A 23,248-nucleotide genomic window follows, 5' to 3' on the forward strand; every position below is an offset into this window, starting at 1 on the left:
GCCCATTCCGTCTGGTTTGTGGAGGCATGAGGGGCACTCCTCTGCCTGGCACCTTTGCGTTGCAAGTGCAGATTCAACAGCTACCTCTGTACAGATATTTTGGACGAGCCCATCTCTTTCTGCCCACATTTCGCAGCCAGTGTCCCTGTCACCTCCCTGCTGATGGGACTGCAGCTGGGTGCAGCTAAGGCAGAGTCCTCCGGCTTGCCCGGGGCAGGATCTTCCTCCCCTGTGCTTCCCAGTGCTGTCAGGTGGTAGCCGTAACTTCCCACCCCAGAGCTGCCATGAACTGTCATGAACTTCTGCTGCAGCGTGAGGTTATCCAGAGATAAAGTGGAGAGCAAGGGGCACCCTGTGTCTGACTTGACCTGCTAACATCTTGCTGACTTGAGCATCCCTGGGAGAGCTGTTTTGCTTTAAGCCTACCCTCACCCCCTGTTTTGGAAGAGGCATGGTCCAGGGGAGGGTTAACGAAGTGCCTAATTACTGCTCCCAGGTGCCTGCCAGGTTGTCAATTAGAAAACAGCTTCAAAAAGCCTCCCCACCAGCAAGGCAGGAGGACTGGGTGGGATGGGGTTCTGGGGAGGAGGGGTCCTTGCTTGAGCCCTGTGGTTGCCTGATGGTGGCAGGGTTGCTGTGAGCCTCAGGCGTGGAGGTACTGGGAGAAGAGGAGAGCTGGGGTTCCCATGTGTCCGCCATCCCAGCTGGGGACAGGGAAGAGTCTGCAGCTGGACCCCAACATGTCTCCATGCTGGGGAGGGTGGTGAAGGCTAGCCTGCAGCTGGCTGGGCTTGACCCTGCCTCTGCACGGTGCTGGAGTGGGGCTTGGAAGTGCTTCCCTCTCTGCACCAGGGATCATGCTCTTGGTTAAAACAGAATAATTTGTCATCTTCACAAGCGTTTTCCCACCTGGGAGCTGCCCCAGGCTGAATCACCTTTGTGGGCCTGTTGTGGGGGAGTCGGCCATGTTCCTGTGTGGGCCCTCAAGACCTGAAGCCAGCAAGAGCCACTGGGCCTGAGGTAAAATGGAGTCCCCTGCCACCAAGGTGGGTCCCAGCCTGGCTCTTTGTGTCCCCAAGCAAGAGTGCAGCAGTCCCTGGGGGTTTCGGTGGCAGTAGCCAGGGCAGATTGGGATTGTCCTGAACCCTGGCATGGTGCAGTGGCCCCTGTCAGCCCTGGGGAGTGGTGTGGGGCTGAACCCCGCTCTGAGGCAGGGTCTGTGGCCACCCTCGCTGAGGGTGGCCCCAACAGTGAGGGGGGGCCTGCAGCAGGGTGTGTGCATGGCCCCACCTCTACCAAGGGGGTTTGTCACCAGTGACGTCTCAAAGCATTGCTTTCTTTTTTTTTTTTCCCCCTCCCATTTCAAAAACAAACAAACAAAAAAAGGGAATTTCTTAACTTGTGGTCAACTCAGAAAGGAGAAGCTCCTGCCGAGGGAGCGCTGGGGACGGTGCTCGTGAGGAGAGGCACCCGCTGCTCGAGAGGATCCTTCAGCCGCGTCCCCGCTCCACGCTGGGCGCACCGCAGTGCCTGGGGACATGGGTCCCACTCTCCTCCTGCTGCTCACCGCATCCGGCGTCTGGCACGGTAGGTCCACCAGCCCCCCCCGAAGCCCTACTGTGTCTCCAAGTCATTCTGGAGCAGTTTTGGGATGCAGCAAAGGTTTTCTGGGTGTCTGGTGTGAGTGCTCCATCCCTCCTCAGGCGAGGAGGGCTGACAGCCTTGGTGGGGCTGGGGACAGGGCAATGCTGACGTTTGGACTAACGGGCACTCGGCTCACGGCAGTGGAGGGTGAAGCTGGGCTCCCAATTGTGTCTACCAAAAGCCTGCTGTGGGCTGGGACACTCCCTGCTTCTGGAGGCTGCTGCATGAAGCAGCCACTGCTGCTGTGAGCAGATTCAAGGAGCCTCGGCACAGGTAGGGAGCGGGCAAGAGAACTTGTCTGCTCCTTGGCACGGCAGGGAGAGATACCAGCTCTGCATTTAGTGCAGACTTGGCTATAGCAGCTTTCTGAAGACCATCGAGAGCTGGCTGTCATTATAGAGGGAGGACAGTGGTGGAAAGAGGGTGCGTTGCTAGTCTGTGTTGGCTCTGGAGCCCAGCTGTGCTGAGGGCTTGCTCCTGGCTGCCTGCAGCACTGCTAGGGTAAGGCTACAGGGTATGGAAGGATGCACATAGCATAGGAAGAACCTCGGCAGTGGAGAGATGGGAAAGGGAAACTTCCCACTGTTTAGGTCTGGGCGAGGGTTAGGAGGAAGGAGAGGTTCAGCAGAAAGTGTGTCCTGGGGAAAGCTGTCTGAAATAACCGTTTGCCCAAACGGGGCAAGAGCTGGAGATGCTTGGCCTGCAGGTGAAAGAGTTGGGGAAGTTGGCTGCATCAGCACCTTTCAATGCACCTTGTGTCTGGTTGGAGATGTCTGAGGATTGCTGTTTTCTGGTGGTGCTGGCATACACAACAGGGCTGTAGAGCCAGGATGTGATGGAAACAGAACTCAGGCAGCCAAGAAGGGAAAGGTGAATACGCCTGGTTTTTGAGGCTGTGGAGATGGCCAAGAGGCAATAACCCATCAACCTCAAGAAAGAGTCACTAAGCCTGTTTTGAGGTTTGCAACCAAACAGACAGAAACCAGTGTTACTAATCTTACGTCTTAAGTGCTGGCAGCCTCTCAGATCTTGTGTGGCACTTTCCTTCATTTTCCTCTTGAGCTTGCTTGGGGACACAATGAGACTCTGGTATGAAGTCCCCCCCTGGAAGGGGGCAATCTTGGGGGAAAGCATTCAGCATGTAACAGGGAGGCAGCATATTGCTATTGAGCCACTGCAGTGTTCATATTTTCAGCCCAGGAAGTTTGCATCCCTCTTGCTGTTGCACTGCATGGTGTTTCACTTCAAGTCACATCTTCGACATGCTGAGCAGGCTTTTTCCAGGTCTGCTGTGCTGGCAACTGGGTTGTGAAGGCTGCAGGGTTTTTAATTTCTGATCTTTTTTTTAAGATAATAGGGACTAGGCAGGTCTGATATAGATTTGTGAGAGATCGTAACGATATCTGTCAGGATCTCTCCGAAGGCTCCTTGAGGCACTGGGCAATGCAGGTCGCCAGCTGTGACATCCTCATCAGGCACTGTCTGCCATGGCAGGGCATTAGACACACATTTGTCTGAGTACCAGCACTGTTGGCCATCTGCAAAAGCTGCAGCATGCCAAGGTTGTCCAAAGCAATAGCCTCAAGCTGGAGCCAGAGCTTAACTTCCTTCTCCTACGTCTTGGATTGCAAGTGCATCTTCTGAGAGTACCCAGGGCTGATGTGGTATGACCATTGTGATCTGGGCTCTTGCTGGGGGAGTGTCAGGGGCTCAAATCCCAGCTTCAGATCAAGCAGAGGAAAGGTTTGAAACCTGATCAGCTCACATCTCTGTTCTTGGCCATCTTGAGAGGTCTTCCTGGGTTTCCTTTTCTTTTCTTGTTGTGGATGAATCTAAACCTCTGAGGTAGAAGCCCCAAGCAGAGACATGATGAGCACCCTTTTCCCCACCCCCTGCCCCCCAGATACTGTAGGTGACTCCGGGGAAGGTGTCCTCAGAAACCAAGCTTTTCCTTGGAATCAGTGAGGGGGCTCAGGCCTGGTATGGGTCCCTCCCAGGGCCAGACCTTATCCTAGTTATCCCCCAGGACCAAGTCAAGGTCCTGATGACTGGCTTCTGTGGCAAGGTTCTTGAGCCTCTCTGTCTTACCAGCCTTCACTTCTCCTTCCTCACCATTTCCAAACCCTTAGCAGAGGAAAGTAATGTTTTGGCTGGCATGGGAGAGGCAGGGACAGAGCCTGCAGCTGTAACTAGAGGTCATGGTTACACAACCCAAGTGTGGTAAAACCTTTGGCCAGCAGTTACTGGCAATGCTGCGGAAGCTGCTGGAGAGCAGCAGAGAGACATCCTTGGGCTTCGTGCAAGATTGCACACTGGTCAGCAGGGAGAAAGCCTCCCCCACCAGCCCTGCTTCCCCATTCTGGAAAAGGACCCACTGGTCTAAGTCATCCCCAGCACACACAAAGGAGTGGACGCTTGGGTGGCCTTCACCTGGCATTGTCCTGCATTTAGTGTCTCTGCCCCATCTGTCCTCACTCCACTTGTGTGGTGGTTGTGCTATTGACAGGAGTCTCCGGTGATAGCCTGAAGGCTGCTGGCTTCTTCACTGTTATGGAGAGCACCTACCCTGAGCCTTTTCTGGTCATAGCATCTCAGGAGTAACTGGAGGCTGATGACAACAAGGACACAGAGTGACATGACTCTTGTCTGTCTTGTCCTCCTGCTGTGGCCAAACCAAGGACCAGTTACAACATGGTCTTTCCTTGAGCCAGTTTGAATGCAGCTATGAGTCAAAGAGCTTGGCTCCCCCATTAAACAGTGCTGAAGCCTTGGACGTGGAGGGATAGCTGAAGCAGAGAGTAGGTGAGGGAAAAGCATCCAGTGATACAGAGTAAAAGCAACAGAAATGTGTCAAGCCCCGCTAGAAACACACAGCTTAGCAAAAAGGGAGGAAAGTCATACCTCAGATACGTGGAAAATGTGGCTTTGCAAAGGATTCTGGGATATATTTTTCTCTGCTCTGGGAATAAATGAGGCTTCTCCTCTTTCCACAGCAAGATAAAAACATCACTGAAAAAAAACCTCAGGGAGATAAAATGTCAAATATTCCGTGTTCTGAAGCTCCCTGTCCTCTGCTTCTTCCCACAGGGCCAGCGAGTTTGATCCAGGCCTTGTTTGGGTTTCCGCCGGGCAACTGCATCATTGTCACGCACCAGCAATGCCCTCCAGGGCCTTGAGTCTTGTATTCTCAGCCCTTCATTGCACAGAGGGAGGCATCAGCTCAAGACTGCTTAAATGATGCTCTTTGAGCTCTGATGAATGGGCTTTGGTGTTACAGCCCTGAGCGCAGCTGGTAGCACAGGACACACATTTGTACCTCGGACATAGTCTTCCTCACCAGATGAGCTGTGAGCAGGGGTGGATGAGGATGGGTGTGTGCTCCTTCTGCTGGCTATGTTACAGGGACAGTGTCCAAGGCAGCACCTGGGAACAGATTTGCTTTAAACTGTCTTTTCTACCCATGACCATGAGCAGCCTTCTCTTCTCTTCTCCCTGCAACAAGGGCTGTAACATCTGGCCACTACTCCCCTTTCCCCTGAAGGATATGCAAGTGTAGCTGGACTAATGGCGCCATTATAGGGTGCTTTGCCCTCTCCCACTTCCTGATGAGTTAGGGTGTTTATTTTCATTTGGACAACAAACCTTTCAACTAAAGAGCTCCTGTGAGTCCAGAGCAGTCTGCTGCAGAGTTTGAGGCATCACAAGACCAAACTCAGCCCTTGTTTCTGCTGCCACCACCCCGGAGGAGCACTGCCTGCAGTGACCTCCTCTACAAAGAGCAACAAATGGATAAATTGGGCAGCTACCTTTATGCTTACTATTATTTGAACCTGAGTGTGTGTCCCTTTAAGATGTGAGGGTGGGTTAGCAACCGGGAAGGAAAGCAGAAGTGGGAGAATAGCCCTGGATAGGGGCCGGAGTGGGGTGCAGAGCCCCCCGAGCACAGATAGCCATTTGCAATGTGTTTCCTGTCCTCCCCAAAGGCCTGGCGTGGGGGTGGCGGTACCACTTCTTCCCTAGCCCTGCGGCACTGATTCATTTCTCACTTCCCCCCACCCTAAATATAGGTGGTGACTCAAAGAACTCGCTGATGCGGCAAAACAGGGAAAAAAATATTTCCTTCTGACACTAAGGGCTGGAGTGGGACCCTGGTTCCCCTTTATTCAGCCAGCAGAGAAGCCATCTTCAAAGTAGAGACGGCATAAGAAATCCAGCTGGATTGCAATGCCAGTGTCAGCATGGCCTGGTGTGCTGTATGTACAACTGCAGTTTTGGGCTTTCATGAGCCATCTAGCTTTTCTGTGCCTCAGTTTCCCATCCCCAAATATGAATAATAATACTGACTCACTTCATAATGTTTTGATGGTATCTGTGAGGAAAATGTACTATGTGACTCTATGATAAAGCATAAGTAGGTGTCTTTCGAAATCCAGTACCCAGCAACCAAAAAGCCAGTCTTCCCAGAGGGCATACACTGACCTCCTGCTCTGCCGAAGCTTTCCAGGTCTGTTCTAGCTCGTCACAGCACCAATGCAACAGAGAGCCCCATCCACTAGACTTGGCTTAAACTTCACCAAATGGTGTTATGGGCTAACCAAGTTCATATAGTAGCTCCAGCTCTGCCACAAAAGGAAAACTGTTGCAAGAAGAGGCAAAACCCAACAGGAGTAATTTCCAAGGTAGCAGCTGGCCTAATCAGCTCCAGATGATTGTTTTTTCTGTCCCAGTGCTCTAAATGTTCACTTGTGGGGTTTTCTCTCTTCCCTGAAATTCATTCCTTGGAGTATCAGGCCGTATTGATCTGGTGGGATGGAGAATGGCCGGAGTGATGCAGGCCAAAAAGCCAGTTTGAATCCCAAGCCTAGCGTCTTCCTGATGCTGAGCTACTCCACGCTCAGCAGTGTGAACTCCAACAGAGCATCTTCAGGGATCATTTTTGCATCCTCATTCTTTCTCTTTCCTTTGTAGGCTCGGCATCCCCAGTGATCAGTCCTGACCTCCCTGCTCTGGTTGTCAGCACAGGTGATCCAGTCATCTTGCACTGCTCAGGAGAGTCCGAAGTTAAATGGACAAGCCGAAAGGATACATTCAGCAACCACACCAGCAGCACGCTCAGTATTCCCAAGGCCACTTACAGGGATACAGGCACCTATAATTGTGCTTATGTCAACAGCAGTGACAAGGGCGTTGCAACTGTGCATCTGTTTGTGCGAGGTAACCATGCTTCCCTCTTCCCACATACGCTGGCAGAACGGCCTCCTTTCAGGAAGCACGGCCATTAGACGGGTCCTCTGTGTGGCTCTGGTTGTGTGTGTGTTTGGGGAGCAGTGCAGGCTCCTAGTGGGGCAGTGGCTCACTAACAACCATGTGAGCCCACATAAAATGGGGCCTGTGGCTGAAGCACTGGGGTAGAGTACAGAGCTGCATCTCATGCATATGTGGGAATGGCCTGGACCTCTCCCTCCATTTACCTTGGCTTCCCTTGCTGAAAAAACAAGGATGAAAGTCTATTCAGTTTTGTAATGAGCAGTGAGATCTGGAAATCAGAGAACCGTATTGCCATTACCCCAGCTAAGGGCGAGTATCACATGAATCGCATCCTCACAACATGACCTGAACCCCAAATATTCTTTTACCCCAGAAGAACTTATGCTGTGGTAGCTCCACCACTTGAGTTCACCCCTTCCCTTGTACCAGAAATACTGTCCTGGACAGGGAAGCTGGAGGTCTGATAAATAAAACTAACACCGTGGTGAAAAGCTTAATTAGAGGTGAGTATACTTCTCAGTCTCTCTTGCCTGTGTACATTTGTGAGTTGATTGCTGTGCTCTCCTCAAATGCCTTAGCTGGAATTGGGCTTGTTGTGTGAGTTTTTGGAGACTGAGTCAGGCAGGCATTGAGCAGGGCTGCCCCAGCATCGAACTCCCATTGGGCAGCAATGCTGGAGACTTGCCTTTGCTGGAATGTGTTTCTCAGCTTCGATGCGTTTTCTGATCCCATTCTCTGGCCTACCTTGTCTCCTCCGCAGATCCCAATAATGTGTGGTACACCCCAACTTTTCGGATCTTCGTGACCAAAGGTGGTAATGCTGAGCTCCCCTGTCTCATCACGGCCCCCGAGTATGGATCCAGCGTGACTCTGATAATGGATGACGCCTCTCATCTCTCACCCGGGACCAACTATTCTTTCAGTACTGAGAAAGGAATAACACTTTACAATGTGCAAAGCAAGCAGAAGGGCTTTTACCGATGCCAAGCAGTGATAAATGGAAAAATAGAGAAGTCATCAAGAATAAGACTGATTGTGGAAGAAGGTAAAGGTTTGGGGTTGCTGCTGTCCTCAGGGAGACAGCAATATCTAAGCTGGCCACAGCAGATAGTTAAGGAAAAGCTCCTCTCCAGTGATAGGAAAGACCTTCTGAACCTGCAATCTTTAAAGGGTATTTAATAGAGGCAAAATTCCATCAGCTTCTGGCAAATTGGCTCCTTCAGGCGGGTCTCCATGGGTTCAGCAGTATTCAAATCTTTGCAGGCACTATCACAGAACAGAGAAAAAAGTCCACCTATCTCCCTGATGTTCTGCAAGTCCTCAGGCCCTGATGCTCAGGATGTAACCATGGCAGAAGGTTCCCCTTCCCTTTCAACCCACAGTGCTGACTGCTGTGCTCTCCTCCACCTGTACTGCTTCCCATAGACACAGGCACAGAAAGGAGTGATGATCCCTAGGGAAGGAGAAGGTCGGGGGTAAAGAGACTGAAGAGGTTGGAAAGGAGAAGTTCGCCAGGCCCTGGGGAGTCTCCAAAGCACACAGGGTCATGGTACCATCTGACGTTGAATCTTTCCCTGCTTGCCTTTGTATAGCACTGGAGAAGCCTGTATCAGTGATGATGGACCCTATAGACCATGTGCGAATCGTGGGCGAACCTTTCAAAGTCACTTGCAGAGTAATTGCTCCTTCCCACAAGTACGACATCAGATGGGTGACAGCAGCAAAGAGCGTAAGTTGAAGTGTGCAGCCTCAAGGGGGTATCGGGCTTTTCTGGAAACCAGCAGGCATAGGGTGGTAAAAACTGTCCAGACCCAAATCACCTGCAGCAAAGCCTTGAACTGCCCAACCAAAGCAGCTATTCAAACAAGCTGTAGAAATCTGAATATGGCCATCCTTTCCTTGGGATGACACAGGGTTAAGAAACACCTGCCCATTGTCAGGATCTTGCTGCAAGAGAGAAGGAAAGTATGTTGTTTCGGCTGAGTTCATTGAGCAGGAGCCACAGTACCTACTAAGGCAACGTTTCTCCAGCCAGCCCTGCCAGGGCTTATAAAGCAGCAAACATGTTCAGGGGACACAGTTCCCCAGAGAAAAGATGTGGGTGAAGAAAGGGAATGCATTTCAAAATCTCTGTTGTGCTGACTTTTAACTGCTAGATGGTTAGATAAGGTTTGCTAGAAGTCCTTATTATATCTGATGCCTTTATTAAGGAGTTGAAATAACATGCAAGATACGTTTGGATCATACAATATAAGGCCAACTTGCAGTCAGAAGGTTGACAATAGCTATAAGTCTAGCTGCTGTGGAATATCTGCCCTGAATACTTAGGTTTAATATGCCTCTTGGTCTCCACACAGACGGCTTTCAGTGGCAGGGGCTCTTTAACAAAGCTCAGTAGCCCAGAATGGGGAGCGGGGGGTGTATGTTTGTCATAAATATTCAGTTCCATCCTCTGCCCTTCCAAGAAAGTGCCTGATGTTCCCTCCCTGCCTGACAGGTCAGGAGAACTAAAAAGCCTAGCTTTGAAAACGAGAACTACTTCATCAGCGACACCCTGTCCGTTCCAGCAGTGACCATGGAAGATAGTGGGAAATACACTTGCATAGCTAACAATTCAGCAGGATTCAGGAATGCCTCGACAATGCTTCAGGTAGTAGGTGAGTGCTCCCCCAAAAGGCCAGGAAGGTGTTGGCTGAATCACACCTAGCCTTGAGTATTTGCTGCTTCTGCCTCCATCTTGTTCCTAGTATTGTTGTTGGAAACATCATTCTTGCTTGTGCCTGAAGGCTCACATGAGAACTGTGGAGCTGCTACGAAAGGAACTGGTGTTCCCTTCACGTCTTGAGGGGCAGGAAGAAATTTTTTTGATTCTGGATGAAAAATCAGAAAGCTCTTCTCAGTTTATGTGTGTTTATAAACAGCTTTAAAACAAAAAAAAGAATTGGGCAAGGTTATGCTGAAGACCAGTAAAGGCTGGCTGGAAGGAAGGGCAAGCCACATGAGCAGAGTATGGATCTTTGTCTCTTCCAGTAACAGATCCACATAAAAGGATTCAGGTCTATTACACACTTGTTTGTATCTCAAGACGGAAAACTCATCCTCCCAGCTCGTAGGCTGGGGTTTGCTGATGACCCAGAGCTGCTGCATACCATGGCTCAGAAAGAGGGCTTTGTCTGAGTTGTTTCCAAGTGAGAAGCCAGGAGTTTAGCTAAGGGGCCCATCTTCTATAGACGATCAGGAGATACAGTTTTAGCCTCATCACTTATTAGGACACAGCATGTAAAATCTCTTTGCCCATGAGTTCACTAAGATTTTCTAGCTCTCCTCAGGCAGAGTGTAATCCAAGCTGCCATGACAAAGCAGCAACTTAAAAGTACTCCTTTGGCAACATAATCTGTGTAATGCCTCATTCCCTCCTGCAGTCTCCCAGCTGAGGCTGCCCTTTCCAATAATGGTCCATTTATGAAGCTGGTATAAGCTTCTTTCAGGTCTCTGGACATGCCTGCTGATGGTCATGCTCTCTTCCATCCTGCAGAGAGAGGTTATGTGTTCCTGACCCCAGTGCAAGCCACCAGCCAGGAGGTTGCTTTGGGAGAGAGTCTGAAGCTGCAGGTCCACGTTGAGGCTTACCCAGAACTTCTCCACTGGGGCTGGGAGCACACAAACCCCTTGAAGAACTCTGGGACCACCACATTCAAGGGCCAAATGATCTCTGGAAACAACTGGTATGTATGTGCTCTCTTCTACACTGGCCATGGCATGTTTCCGACAATGCTTTCCTTGTGAGACAGGCAGACTCCATGCTACTGGCTGACAGAAAACTCTCTGGTTTTAAAGAGGGGAACAGTTCTGCCTTTCTGTCTTCTCTTTCCAGTATTATTAGCAAACTGCAGTGAGCAGGTCTGATCAGGTCAAGGAGGACACCACCTTGGTGTCTAACTTGGCAGCCTTCTCTTTAGAAAACCTTGTGGAAGTCAGTATCACATTTGTGGTCTGGTTGTTTAAGTTCGCGCTCTCCTTGCAGGAAGGAATTGCAGGGGTGGATGAACAGTACAAAACACTGAATTCCCTCACTGGTCCTCAGACCTGTCCCATGCTCTGCGGTCTGGAGAGTGCATGTACCGAGCAGCACTGTATGCCCCATGTCAAGAGAAGCCAGAAACATCATTATGTGGATAAGAACTAATCGAGGGCACAGGCTTGCTCTTCCAAAGCCTACAGCCAACTGAGGCCAAAAGGAGACTGCAAGAAAGAGAATCATTCCATTTGTTGGGGAGTTTTGGCAATTCCCCTTTCATTTTCTTAGAAACCCAAAATAATCCACAAGAGGAACTGTGCCACTCAGCAAGCATGACAGTTTTAGGGCGACTCTTTCTTGCATCAGGGTCTGAGAAATAGGCTTGGGGCAGTGGGCAGTAGGGACTGTGACTTGATGGGCTAAGAAATGGGAGGAATAACTCCTTCTGTCAAAGGCAGAAGGACCAGCATCCTCTGGCCCTTCAAAGGCAACGATTTAGATGTTAAACTCTTCTTTCTGAGCATTCACCCACCTGTAGCCTTTCAGAAGTGCTGTGCGCTTGGTGGCAAAAGGTCTTCCTCTATGGAAGATCAGACCCTCCCTGCTTCCCCTGAAGAAGCAAGTAGCAGATTCCCCTCATGTGCTGGGATTAGTGCTGGAAAGTGTTCACCCACTCCTGGGCACAGGAAGCAGCTGCGTCTTGCTGAGCAAAGACTGTGTGAGTGCTTCAGTTTCCTCAGCACAGCTTTCTTCATGGTACTTACTCTCTCTGTGTGAGCAGGTATAACAACACGCTCTTCCTGAACCGCCTGCAGGAAGGAGAGGGAGGTCTCTACACCTTTTATGCCCTCAACAATGAGATCAATGCATCAGTTACCTTCAGTATTTCTGTGAAATGTAAGTGCTTGGCATTGCCTGGTTTTTTTCACCCTGCTTGCCCTGGGGCTGCTGCCCAGCTGGCAGCAAGTATGGTGGGGTACCAGGGTGCTTCCAGCCTGACACCCACAGGACACACAGCCAGACTGCGTCTGGGACCCAGCCCAAACCTATACGTAGCACAGGGGTTCCTGATGGTTTATTGTTGCACACACGGAAAGTAAATCAGAGCACAAGGCATGTGCTCTTCTTCTGGTCGTAGCACTCACTGTTTATCTGCCTTCCCCAACAGCTCCTCCAAGGGTCTGCAAAATCAAGGTGCCAGCCAATGACTCCAGCATCCTCCAGTGCATGGCCATTGGCTACCCTGCCCCACGCATGGAGTGGTACCAGTGCCCCATTCACTCTGACAGGTAAGAAGTGCCCAGGAGATTGAGCACCTCCAAGGTGTGCACTTGCCCTTGCTATGCTGGCATTTGCTGAGCAGCACCATGTGGGCTTGCTTACAGAGCCTGTTCAGTAACAGCAACAGGGATGTTGCCCTGCTAAAAAAAGAGATTCTTGAGGACTGTCTGAGGAGAGGGGGCAGGTACTATTCCTAAAGTCCTGAGCTTGAAGTGTTTGGCCACCTGTGATTCATGTTCTCCCAATGTTTGTCCGAGGAACATGTGGGTCCTTTGGAGAAGTGCCTCAATGTAGGTTGCTGTAGAGCTCCATCCTGGCTGGTCTCAGTCATCTTTCTGAGGCCTCCACAGGTCTGAGGCTCTGCAGAGCACAGGCTTACTGAGCTACAGTGTGATGGGAGGCAGCTGCAGCTGCCTGGACAGGGGTTGTTGTGTCTCAGTACCAGCCCCATTCAAGGAGGGAACTGCTGCCACAGCTGTAGCCACATAAAGGCAGTTAAGGCTCTGTCTATACAGGGCTTTGATGTTTGGGGAGAGGTCTTTTAGTTGGGCAGTGAGTAACATGTCTCATAGAGCTGCAACCCTAATTCCCAGTGTCTCCTCTCTAGTCTGATACAGGCACCAATTCACTTATGAGCAAGTGTGCTGCAGAGGAACACTTATTCTCTCCTGCTTGGTGTCTCTGCAGATACAACGAGGACTATAGGTTGCTACTGAATGACTCCAGTCCCCAGGTGGTGAACATGTTGCCCTTCCGAGAGGTGGAGGTGGAGAGCGTTGTCCCGTTCCAGGAGCTGGGTGCCAATTTCACCTTCTGCTGTGTGGCCATTAACAGAGAGGGGAACGCTTCTGACATGTTTCACTCGCTCACCATCACCAGTAAGATACAAACTGGTAGCTTGGCAGAGTGGGGGAGAATTTGGGGGCTTTTGGGGGCCCACCTTCCTATACATATATCCCTATTCTCTTGCAAGAGAGGTGGAATAGATTCCACAAGCCCTCTGTCCTCACAGGAGGTGGGAGGCTTTGACATTTGGCAGTCCTAGGAGCCATGTGGGAATTGCTGGCTGGGCATAGCGTGGTACCAAAGGCTAAGCCACGCCATGAACACCTTATAACTGCAGGACCTAGCTCCAGGGTGCAGCGCAGCCAGCTGCTGCTCAGCCCACTGGGGTCCAGTCGTTGCATCTTTTGATGGGACTGTTCTTACTGGACAGATCTTGGTGTCCAGTCAGTCTGACCTGCACCTGGTGCTGTTTGTGTGGAAAGTGGGGTGCACAGGAGGAACCACTGCAGCCTTGAGTTTGGCATCAAGAACTTCCCTCAGTTGCTAGCAGCTCTTTTGGGTGTCTCTGAGGCCAGCACCGGGTTGCATTGCATACGGGGGAAGCCTAAGTGAACAGCTGGGCAAAATGCTCCCAGAGATCGGATTGAAACAGGAGTGTTTTACTCATCCCTGTTTTTTTGCTCCTCCAGGAAATGTCATGGCCCCCCCAAACAAGCTCTTCAGCCCCATTCTCTCCACCTGCATAGGCACATCGGTCCTGCTGCTCCTCCTACTCCTCTTCCTCCTCTACAAGTACAACCAGGTCAGATTCCCTGTTGCATAGCAAGGGCTGCAGGGCCGGCCCAGCCTCAGAGACCACACGGCCTCTGCTGGCAGCCACAGGCAGGGAGCATTCAGCTTGGAGGTACCAGGCAAGCTACCTCCCTCATCTCCACTGCCTCCCAACTTCACCCAGGAGTTTCCTGCTGCAGGGCAAGGCTCATGCACCAAACCCAGTGTGTTAGCACCTCTCCCACCCTGGTCCTTCAGTCTTGTAGCCCAGAGGTCAATGTGAATATTCCTCAGTGCCAGACAAAGGTGCTCATTCTGTGCTGTCAACTGCAGCTGATTTTGCTCTGGTCACCATGAATCCACAGACCGAATTAAGGAGAAAAGTGATTTGCAACTTGCATCTACTTCTTATTCTCCTCCCTGCTTTATAAAAAGCAGTCTTTATGGGGAAACAGGATGATGTTAGAAGGCGTTTGTCTCCAGGAAGACTTGGTCACTATTTTTATACAAGAACTTGCCCCATTTTCTCTGCAAGACTCATCTTCAGCATTTGGATTCCTTCTCGGTTTTTTCCATAAACTGTACCAATCAATAGCCACCTCTGCTTCATCAGTGGGTGAAAATCTCCTGTTTTTCAGCTCTCCCTTTGGCACTCTTCCTTTGACAGCCCATCAAGGCTGCAAATTTTGCAGTGGAGTTCTGGTGCTGGTTGTCAGAAGATCCAGCAGAGCCCTCTCCCAAACGAGCACCTACAGCTTTACAGGCAGAGCTGTCTTTGGCCAGTAGTCCAGAGAGAGAGAGGTGGATGGATGTGTAAGCACAACTCTGAAGAAATAGCTTTCAGGAAGGTCTTGCAAGCCAAAGAGAAGCGGGAAGTGTTTATAAATAATCTTACCTATCTGTCTCAGCCATGGGCTTCTTGAGTTGTGGCTGATTGCTGCAGTGCTAGGTGAATTGTGGAGCAGAAAGCAGCAGTGCTCACCCTGGAGCAGAAAGCAGGCATCAGCAAATACACTGAGTGCATGTGGCATTCTTTATGAGGGACCTCCACCAGAAACTGTGCTTCTTGGAGCATCCTGTCTGGCCCTTTTTGGACAGCCTGCATGGGCACGGATGTTCAACTCTCAGGCAAAGGAAATAGAAGCAGTGTGGGGGAGAAAACAAACAGATGCTTTGCATCAAAACTGCAGGTGTTTTTGCCTCAGTTTTTGTCCTTCATGCCTGTGCTAACCTAGCTTTGAGCATCTACCGATACACTGCATCTTTCTCTGCATCTGTCCAGGGGAAGTGGTGAGGGGAAGCATTTCAGCACACACCTCCCAGTAGCTGGGACATGAGGCGATTCATCGCAGCCATGGACACTCCACCCATGCTTCCTTGTGCCTGCCTCGATGGACCTGAGACCACCTTTGCCACACTGGGGTGCAGGTCCTTGCCTGTCTCCTTGTACCGGAGCAAACGCCATGCACAGTATTCTCATGCCAAGCTATTTCACTGCCTTTTCTGTATTTGTGCCTCCAGCCTGGCTCCCTAGGCCTCTCGACATGAATGACACCACCTAGCACAAGCTGGTAACTGCCTCTGCTCACAGGCTCCAGCACTACTTCTCTCTGCCTTGCATGGTTACTTCTGCCATGAGATTCATGGAAAAGAGAAGAAATTCTTACTTCTCTTTCTCCATTTCTTTTTTTCCCCTATAAGGGAAGCGGGGCTGGGCCAGCTCCACCGTTCTGCTGTGCTCAGCAACCCAAGGTAGCAAGGAAGGAGATACAGTGGGGACATCTCCCTCCAGCACCAGCTGGGCACTGTCAGCTACTGGTCTGGTGGGACATGCTGGCTTTCCCAGCTCTGCCATCCCAAGTGAGGGCAACGGGCTACTTTAAGTGGAAGAGGCAAGAGAGCCTCCCTCAGTCATGGGTGGCGACTTGGAGGGACTTTAACAGCAAAGGGACTGTCCAGACAAAGCCTCTCTCACTCAGTCTAGGCTCAAAGCAAGAAATACTTGGTGGGCTGAAACCTAAGTCTTCCCTCTATGCCTACAGGGTGAAAGCTAGAGTGCATGCTGGGACTGGGGAACCCTCAGGACTTTGGGAACATTGAATAACTGGAGTCTCTTCCTTACAGAAACCCAAGTACCAGGTGCGGTGGAAGATCATTGAGGCCTGTGAAGGGAATAACTACATCTTTATCGATCCCACTCAGCTGCCATACAATGAAAAATGGGAGTTTCCCAGGAATAACCTCCAGTTTGGTAAGAAACCTTCCTTGCTGTTCGCCTGGTGGCATGCAGCTCACCACAGAGCTGAAATGCTCCGAGGGACAGAGCCAAAGCAACTGGGCAATATCCAAAGCTGCATCCGGATATTACAGCAACATCCTTAACCAGGCCTCGCTGCCCTCTTCCACACAGGGTGGCGAATGTTAGGGTACGACCTCCCTCCAGCCCTCCATTGCTCTGAGGAAGGTTGAGAGGATCATGTCCCTCCTCCTGCATCTGGGGTCATTCCTAATGCATCGAGCTGGTGAGCCCATGTTTGGACATGGCCTCTTTCATACCATCTTTGCTCACAGTTGAGTTCCCCTCAGATATTAACCAGCTCCTGACTAAGGGATGTGTCATCTTGTCTGGGTTCAGCAGGAATCCCCTCCCACCCGACATCCTCCTCAAGGCTGTGTGCAGGACAACTGCTCAATCTCTTTCTATAAAGCATCTTATAAGCACTTTTTTTTCCCTCTGCAGGAAAAACTCTTGGAGCAGGAGCCTTTGGAAAAGTGGTAGAAGCCACCGCTTTTGGGCTGGGCAAAGAAGATTCGGTCCTCAAAGTGGCTGTGAAAATGCTAAAGTGTAAGCCCAGAGCAACTTGCAAAGGCTGAAATCCCCCAAGCCCCTTTGGGCAGGGTGTAGTGTGTGTGTTCACCGTGTGTTGGTGCTCCCAGGCTGCAACACCTACTTTTTTAGATGTTTCTGTGATAAGTATTGGGTGCTGAAATCACGCTGCTGTCATTTTTGTGGACACACGTGGCCAGAGGCACAAACAGAGGACACAATTTCCTCTCTGAGTGTGTCTCCTCCTTTTGTTCCATATCTCTGTGTACACCTTTTTCTGTCCTCCCCTTTAATCTCTTCCTTGTCCCTCCCTCACTCCTTCACACAGCCCTTCTCCTCTTGTCTTGCAGCATCGGCAGACACAGATGAGCAGGAGGCTCTCATGTCTGAGCTGAAGATCATGAGTCACTTGGGACACCACGAGAATATTGTTAACCTGCTGGGAGCATGTACCTATGGAGGTAGGATCCCACAGCCCTGCTTCCCCCATGGACCCTCCCATGGCCCGCTCCTCTGAGGCTCTTACCTCTCCTCAGTCTCACAACAGAGATAGCTGATGAGCTCAGCAGTCTTTTTTGAACCTGTAACTTTGCAAGGGCCTGAGGGCTGGCTGTTTCCAGACGTGCTTATGTGCAGTATGGGTTCTGCTGCCCTTCCCACGGAAAGCAATCCTCAGGACAGGTCACAGTAACGTCATTTCTTAATGAACCCTTTCTGCCTCTCTCCCAGGCCCAATCCTTGTCATCACTGAGTACTGTCGCTACGGAGATCTGCTGAATTTCCTGCGGAAGAAGGCTGAATCCATAATTATCCAGGATTCTGCCCTGGACACCTCTTTAGACAGTGCTGCTGATTACAAAAATATTGACCTAGAGAAGAAATACATCCGCAGGTAAGAGCAGAGCTCAAGTGGCCACAGGGCTGAGCAGTGCAGGGCCTGGGTACTTGCTTGGAGAAGTGTGCAGAGAGCTGCACTTGCTGGAGGTGGGGAGAGATTAAGGCCAAAGGTCTGGGGACTTGCAGAGTACCAGGATGTAAAAGCCACTGGGGTTGCATCTGTTTAGACTTGGTTACAGTTCCAAGTTTTTCAAAGTCTTTGACAGCAGTCATTGAATATCCCACAATAAATCCAGGTTTCAATCCAGTCCGCCCTCCCACAATCTGGAATCAAAACTTTTTGGCTTCCTGCACTGTTGGGCAGGTGGGTTTTGTAGGACAAGAGGCTGAGTGCTCCCCATCAGCCAAGGGCAGTCCCTTGACAAAAGCGGAGCTGTACTTGGAACCCCACACCACAGGGCACGTAGGTCACCTTTCCGAATCAGTCTAAACGTTGACTTTCCCTTTGCCCTTAAGCCTCTAGCTAAGCCACTTCCTGCAGGCAGGGATGTGGTTTCTTCTCTCGGTGGATGTGGAGAAGGGCAGAAGGTACGGCTGGAGGGTTGCTAACAGCCTGCCTCCATCTCTGTTGCTTCTGACTCAGTGACAGTGGCTTTTCGAGCCAGGGTTTGGAAACATATGTTGAAATGAGGCCTGTGTCATCATCATCATCTTCAGCGTCATCAGATTCTGCGCAAGCCAGGGGTGAGTTAAAGGCTCATTTCTGTGTTATGATTTCTTTATTCTGGTGATCCTGTCCGGTTTAGCCCCAGGGAACCAGGATACAGCATAGCTTGCATTATTCGCCAGGTTTGCAGCAACTCTAAAACTTCGCTTTGAATTTCAGGGAAAAGCTCAGAGGAAGAAGATGAAACCAGGGAGGACCTCCGTCCCCTCAATCTCTCGGACCTGCTACAGTTCTCCAGCCAGGTGGCCCAGGGCATGGCATTCCTCGCATCAAAGAACGTGAGTGCCAAGAGGACAACTGCCCCCAGCACCCCAACTGGGAAACGCCAGTCCAGCCAGCAGGCACCAGCCATCCTGTCTGCATGAGGCTCGGGATGTTTTTGGATGGGGTGGCCAAGCTCAAGCAAGCTGCTGCTGGAAATGGGCCTCTCTGCTCCATTTGTTGGGTTCAGACATGCTGGGCCATGGTGACTGGTGTTCTCTTCAGAGCCTTTGTCTCCCATGGGCTCCGGGCAGGCCATCACGGCAGGGCAGTGTTACGAGCGGGAATCCAGGGCTGTGCATTGTGCTAATCTCAACATTTTCTCCCCAGCTTTTACATGAGGTCAGGAACTTTGATGTGAAGCTTTCTCGCATTGGCAGCTTCCCTGCTGCCCCAGGGACAAGGAACTGAAAGTGGCCGTTGAGCTGTCTGCCAGAGCTGGCGCATTTAGAGTATCAGAGAGTAACCGTATGACTGTTTCAGAGATGAGGACACAGTGTCAACAGACCCTGGTTCTGAGCCTCCTCCCATGGGGAAGATGACAGCTCCATGAGTGATTAAAGGACATGGCATGAAATATCACAATATCTTAGCATTGCAAATGAAGTGCAAGAGAGCCCGTACTCCTTGTACATGACACAGTGGCTCTTACACGGGCTTTTCAAGCAGTACATGTTCCCCTTGCCCCTCTAAGTGTTGTTTCAGTGACAGGCCCGGGCTGTAGGGAATTAGTTGGGACTGCTGGGGGATGTTGGCTGGGTCTCAGTTGTGCTCTCTTCTCCCCAGTGCATCCACCGTGACTTAGCAGCCAGGAATGTGCTCATATCAGATGGACGAGTAGCCAAGATCTGTGACTTCGGCCTGGCCCGTGATATCATGAATGACTCGAACTATGTTGTAAAAGGCAATGTAAGTAATTAAAATAGAGACAAGAGAAGGTACAAGGGTAGGGTGCGGCTGGAGCACGAAGGACAAGGTGTAGCATAAGCTGCCAGCCTGTCCCAGTCTGCAGGACTCTCTGCTCTTCCAGGCCCGCCTGCCCGTGAAATGGATGGCCCCAGAGAGCATCTTTGACTGCATTTACACAGTGCAGAGCGATGTGTGGTCTTACGGCATCCTTCTCTGGGAGATCTTCTCCCTTGGTAAGAAAGAAGCAAGCTTGCAAATCTTTTTTGTTTTCCATGGCTTACCACTGCTCTAATGTCTCTGCAGAAAAGTTCCCAAGAAAGGAGGAAAGTTGACAAAAATCTAGGTTTTATCAGGGCTATAAAACACTGTTATGCTTCCAGAGGGACCATTAAAAACAATGGATCCTGGATGATTTGCTCTCAGAACTCCCTGAGAATGAGTAGCACTGGCTGAGGCGATGTTCCAGGCTGCCTCTTCCCACCCCACAAGGCTGGAGTGTTAAAACCCCTGATCTGAGAGCCACCTCTGCTCCTGTTGCTGTCACAGGTAAAAGTCCATATCCCGGCATGGTGGTGAACAGCAAGTTCTACAGCATGGTGAAGCAGGGATACCAGATGGCCAGGCCCGACTTCGCTCCCTTGGAAATGTGAGTGGATGCGCTGAGAAGCACACAACGGGTGACAGCATGGCTGGAGCCGCTTCGTGGGGAGCAGGCAGGGAGATGGCACAGGGACCTTGCTCACAGGTCTGCCTGCTGCTCCCAGGCGTGTCTGCCCTTGAGGTTCACGTTGGATCCTACCAGGCTGCTCCTCGCTCCTGTAGGAAAGCAAGACCTGGGGCAGTCTGTTATGATGCTCCATCCAATATTTCCTGTTTATGGACAGGAAGATGGGAGAGCTCATGTCTACATTCCTGAACTTTGTGGATTTTTCTCTTTGTCTGTCAGCTACTTTTGACCCTAGGACTGTGAGAAGACAAGCCGGAGTAGGTTACAGGAGGGGAATGAGTTTAACCTTAAAGAAAAAAGCACTGGAGGCACAAAGCCCCTTATCGATAGATGCTCTATCCACTTCTGTGCTCACCTGTCCCTGGCGCACTGCACATGCACTGACTATGGGTTTTATAGAGAGGAAGACAAGGGACTGCTCAGTACTGTGTGCCTGAAATACAAAGCGCTGCAGGGAGAGTCTGGGGGTGCAGACCCTCCAGCAGCTTTGCAGCAGCACAGTGTGACCGCCCTGTCCCCGTTTGGCTCTGCAGGTACAGCATCATGCAGGCATGCTGGAGCCTGGAGCCCACACAGAGACCTACCTTCGACCAGATCGGCTGCTTCATCCAGAAAGAACTGGAGGTGCATAAGGAGCAGGTGAGGACCTTTGAAGAGAAGGGGGAAGGGAGATATGCTTTCCCCCTACATGAACATAGCTCCTGGACAACTTTCCTGGTGATGTCCCTTACCTTTAACTGATGGGAGCAGTTTAGTGTTGGTGGAAAGTGCAGAGAGGCATTCTGATTTCCCCATGCTGAAGGGTTAAGTCACTCCCCACCATGACCAAAGGAGGCTGGACAAAGAAATACAGCTGCTTGGCAGCAACTTCTATGGGCAGCAGTATGGGTAGCCATACGACTACCAGTGCAGCAGCCCTGCCCCATTCCCCTGGATCTGGTGTGCAGCTGGACAAAAGGTGCGCTGCCTTGTGACTAGCTGTCCTGCAGCTCCACAAAAGCATGGGCATGCCTGTCCTGCCAGCTAGCCATGCCCTGTGGGCACAGCAAAGGCTAGTGTTGAGTTAGCATCCCCAGCTGGTCATGCATGCAGAAACAGATGTCTTAATCATTGAAGGGACTGAAACACACTTGGGGTGGGTTTGTTTTGTTTTGCTTTCAAGGACTACACCAACCTCCCCTCCACTGCTGAGGAAGACAGTGGCTGCGATACCTCCGGCTGCTGTGAGGAGTCCTGTGAGCAAGAGGAGAGCGGCCAGCCCCTTCTCAAGAGCAACAACTACCAGTTCTGTTAGCTGGTACCATCACCCTGGGGTAGATCCCTGTCCTCCCGGCTCTGCAGAGTGCACAGTTCTGTCCCGCCCTAGGACACAGACACCTTCTGCTTTGGCTCTCCTCTCTGTGCTTTCTGAAGTATGAGTGTTACCAAGGACAGCACTGGAGTGACTCAAACCAAGACTCACCATTGGGTTCCTAAGGTCTCATCTCAACTGTAGCATACAGTTGTTAGAGATGGAGCGTGTTATCATCCTACAAGGTACAGAGAGGTCCCTGGCACCTGCCTCCCCACCTTCCCCTGGAGGAGGCTGTGGGGTGTTTGGTTTTTGTAGTCTTTTAAAATGCAAGTTGCAGCCAAGTAAGATATTTCCAAAAGCCACTCTCATGACTGAACCCTTGTGTTTTATGAGCACATTGTGAACTAAGTCCTGAAGCTGGAACTGTTCCACACACCAGAAGCAGCCCGCTTTCCTGGTGGTCCTGCTCTCTTCCCTTTGTCAGTCTGACCCTGGATGTTGCAGAGTGAGTGCTTAGATATAGGTAAAGCCTCTACTTAGCATTAAATATGCATTAACCTCTACATTTCCTCATGCAATCTACCTCTCTGCAGCTGATGCTTCTGCAGGGAGTGTCTGGAGTTGAAGCAAGCCAAGGAGACAACCCCAGGGTTATGTGAACTTGTGCCCCAGTAACAGGACAGAGGGGCAGTTATTTCTCAGGTAAAATACAGAAGTAACCAGTGCTCTTCCATGTGAGCACTGCACACAACCCCAATCCAGGAAAGAACGGCAGCTTAAACAGATATGGAAATGATCAACATAACACATATCCTACAAAACTTCTGAATTATTAAACATGTAGCAATCACTGCCTTTGTCATGATCACAGATATGCTCTTGTACATATTTTCCTGAGTGTATTTTTAATAGTAGAGCTGAGGTAATTTTTTTTTCATAAGCTAGGGCCTAATGCCCTTAAACTTACTTCTCATCTAGCTCTTGTTCAGGGTTACTAATGCCACAGCCACCTGGTCCTGTGAAGCTATCAGAAGTAGCTAAAGAACCTTCTTAGCTTCACCTGACTTGGTGGGTAAAGGATCAGTATTCCAGGTACAAGCACTGACAGGGCTCAGGCAAACTACACTGAGACACAACTACTGTGTGGCAGGTGGCCTTTGTCATACTGTGAGCAGTTAGTTACATTGTAGGCCACTTAAACCTGGTTTTATGCTAACATCAAGTGATTCATTCCTCCTTACTAAATAAAAAGCTAATGTATTTCTATCTGTCAGCATTATAAAGAATAAAATGTTTAACAAAATGGGTCTCTTCAAGGGCTTTAAGGACTGTTCTCAGAGGGGAACAGATCAGAGCACAGGTGGTGCACCAGCCCATCCCCTCACACCCTGCAACTCTGCTCCAGTTCCTCAGCCACACTTCTCATTACCAGTTCTCAAAATCATTCAATCTTGTGTAATGCAAAAACTTATTAAAAGCAAGGTTTTAAAGCACTTTGCTCTGACTGGCCCGTCTGTAATTGGGCAAAATGAAGTAGTCCCTGTGCATGGATATAATGGGGGAGTAATTTCAATTGTGATGATGGGACATCCGACAACGGTCACTGTGTTTGCTCCTGTAGCAACAGCTTAGATGGAGCAGGAGCTCCAGCCCAGGCCCTTCAACACATCCCAAAGAGAAGTTACTGTCACCTGCTGCAGGCTTTCTCCTCTGAAAGTCACCTCAGGAGCTGCCCTGTGCAGGGAAATGCAGAACAAGAGCAGGTAGACCAGGGGAGTTGACCAGGGGAGCTACTTTCTTGCCACTTCGAAGAACTATACCTTAGCTCTATTTAGCAGGATAACTTTATTTGACACTCTGGTGAGGTGGCCCAAGCAATTTCTTGAGCTGCTCCTCTC

General features: G+C 50.6%; 1 protein-coding gene across 2 annotated transcripts; it reads left to right on the plus strand.

Annotated features, from left to right (window-relative positions):
- Window positions 1–641: 641 nt before the first annotated feature.
- Window positions 642–22,371, plus strand: CSF1R (colony stimulating factor 1 receptor). Of its 2 annotated transcripts, none has more exons than XM_050905544.1 (22): window positions 642–1,020; window positions 1,387–1,587; window positions 6,613–6,858; window positions 7,673–7,957; window positions 8,505–8,641; window positions 9,410–9,569; window positions 10,448–10,637; window positions 11,712–11,827; window positions 12,099–12,219; window positions 12,899–13,089; window positions 13,687–13,799; window positions 15,893–16,019; window positions 16,509–16,613; window positions 16,946–17,056; window positions 17,325–17,487; window positions 18,076–18,176; window positions 18,319–18,437; window positions 19,207–19,329; window positions 19,451–19,562; window positions 19,876–19,975; window positions 20,590–20,695; window positions 21,219–22,371. In XM_050905544.1, exons 2-22 carry the CDS (start codon window positions 1,539–1,541, stop codon window positions 21,348–21,350), a joined length of 2,907 nt encoding a protein of 968 aa, XP_050761501.1. In that variant the 5' UTR covers window positions 642–1,020; window positions 1,387–1,538; the 3' UTR covers window positions 21,351–22,371. The 2 variants fall into 2 exon arrangements, with proteins under 2 accessions (XP_050761501.1, XP_050761500.1); XM_050905543.1 differs by having other exon boundaries at window positions 1,006–1,046.
- The last annotated feature ends 877 nt before the right edge of the window (window positions 22,372–23,248 follow it).

This window comes from Gymnogyps californianus, chromosome 14, assembly GCF_018139145.2.
Source record: "Gymnogyps californianus isolate 813 chromosome 14, ASM1813914v2, whole genome shotgun sequence".
Taxonomy (NCBI): domain Eukaryota; kingdom Metazoa; phylum Chordata; class Aves; order Accipitriformes; family Cathartidae; genus Gymnogyps; species Gymnogyps californianus.

Bases quoted from the DNA above. Each gene is read 5' to 3' on its own strand.
- CSF1R (XM_050905544.1), top strand. From the start codon at position 1,539: ATGGGTCCCACTCTCCTCCTGCTGCTCACCGCATCCGGCGTCTGGCAC. The intron at 16,614-16,945 runs GTAAGCCCAGAG...CTTGTCTTGCAG, and splicing joins GGCTGTGAAAATGCTAAAGT to CATCGGCAGACACAGATGAG. The intron at 19,976-20,589 runs GTGAGTGGATGC...TTGGCTCTGCAG, and splicing joins GACTTCGCTCCCTTGGAAAT to GTACAGCATCATGCAGGCAT.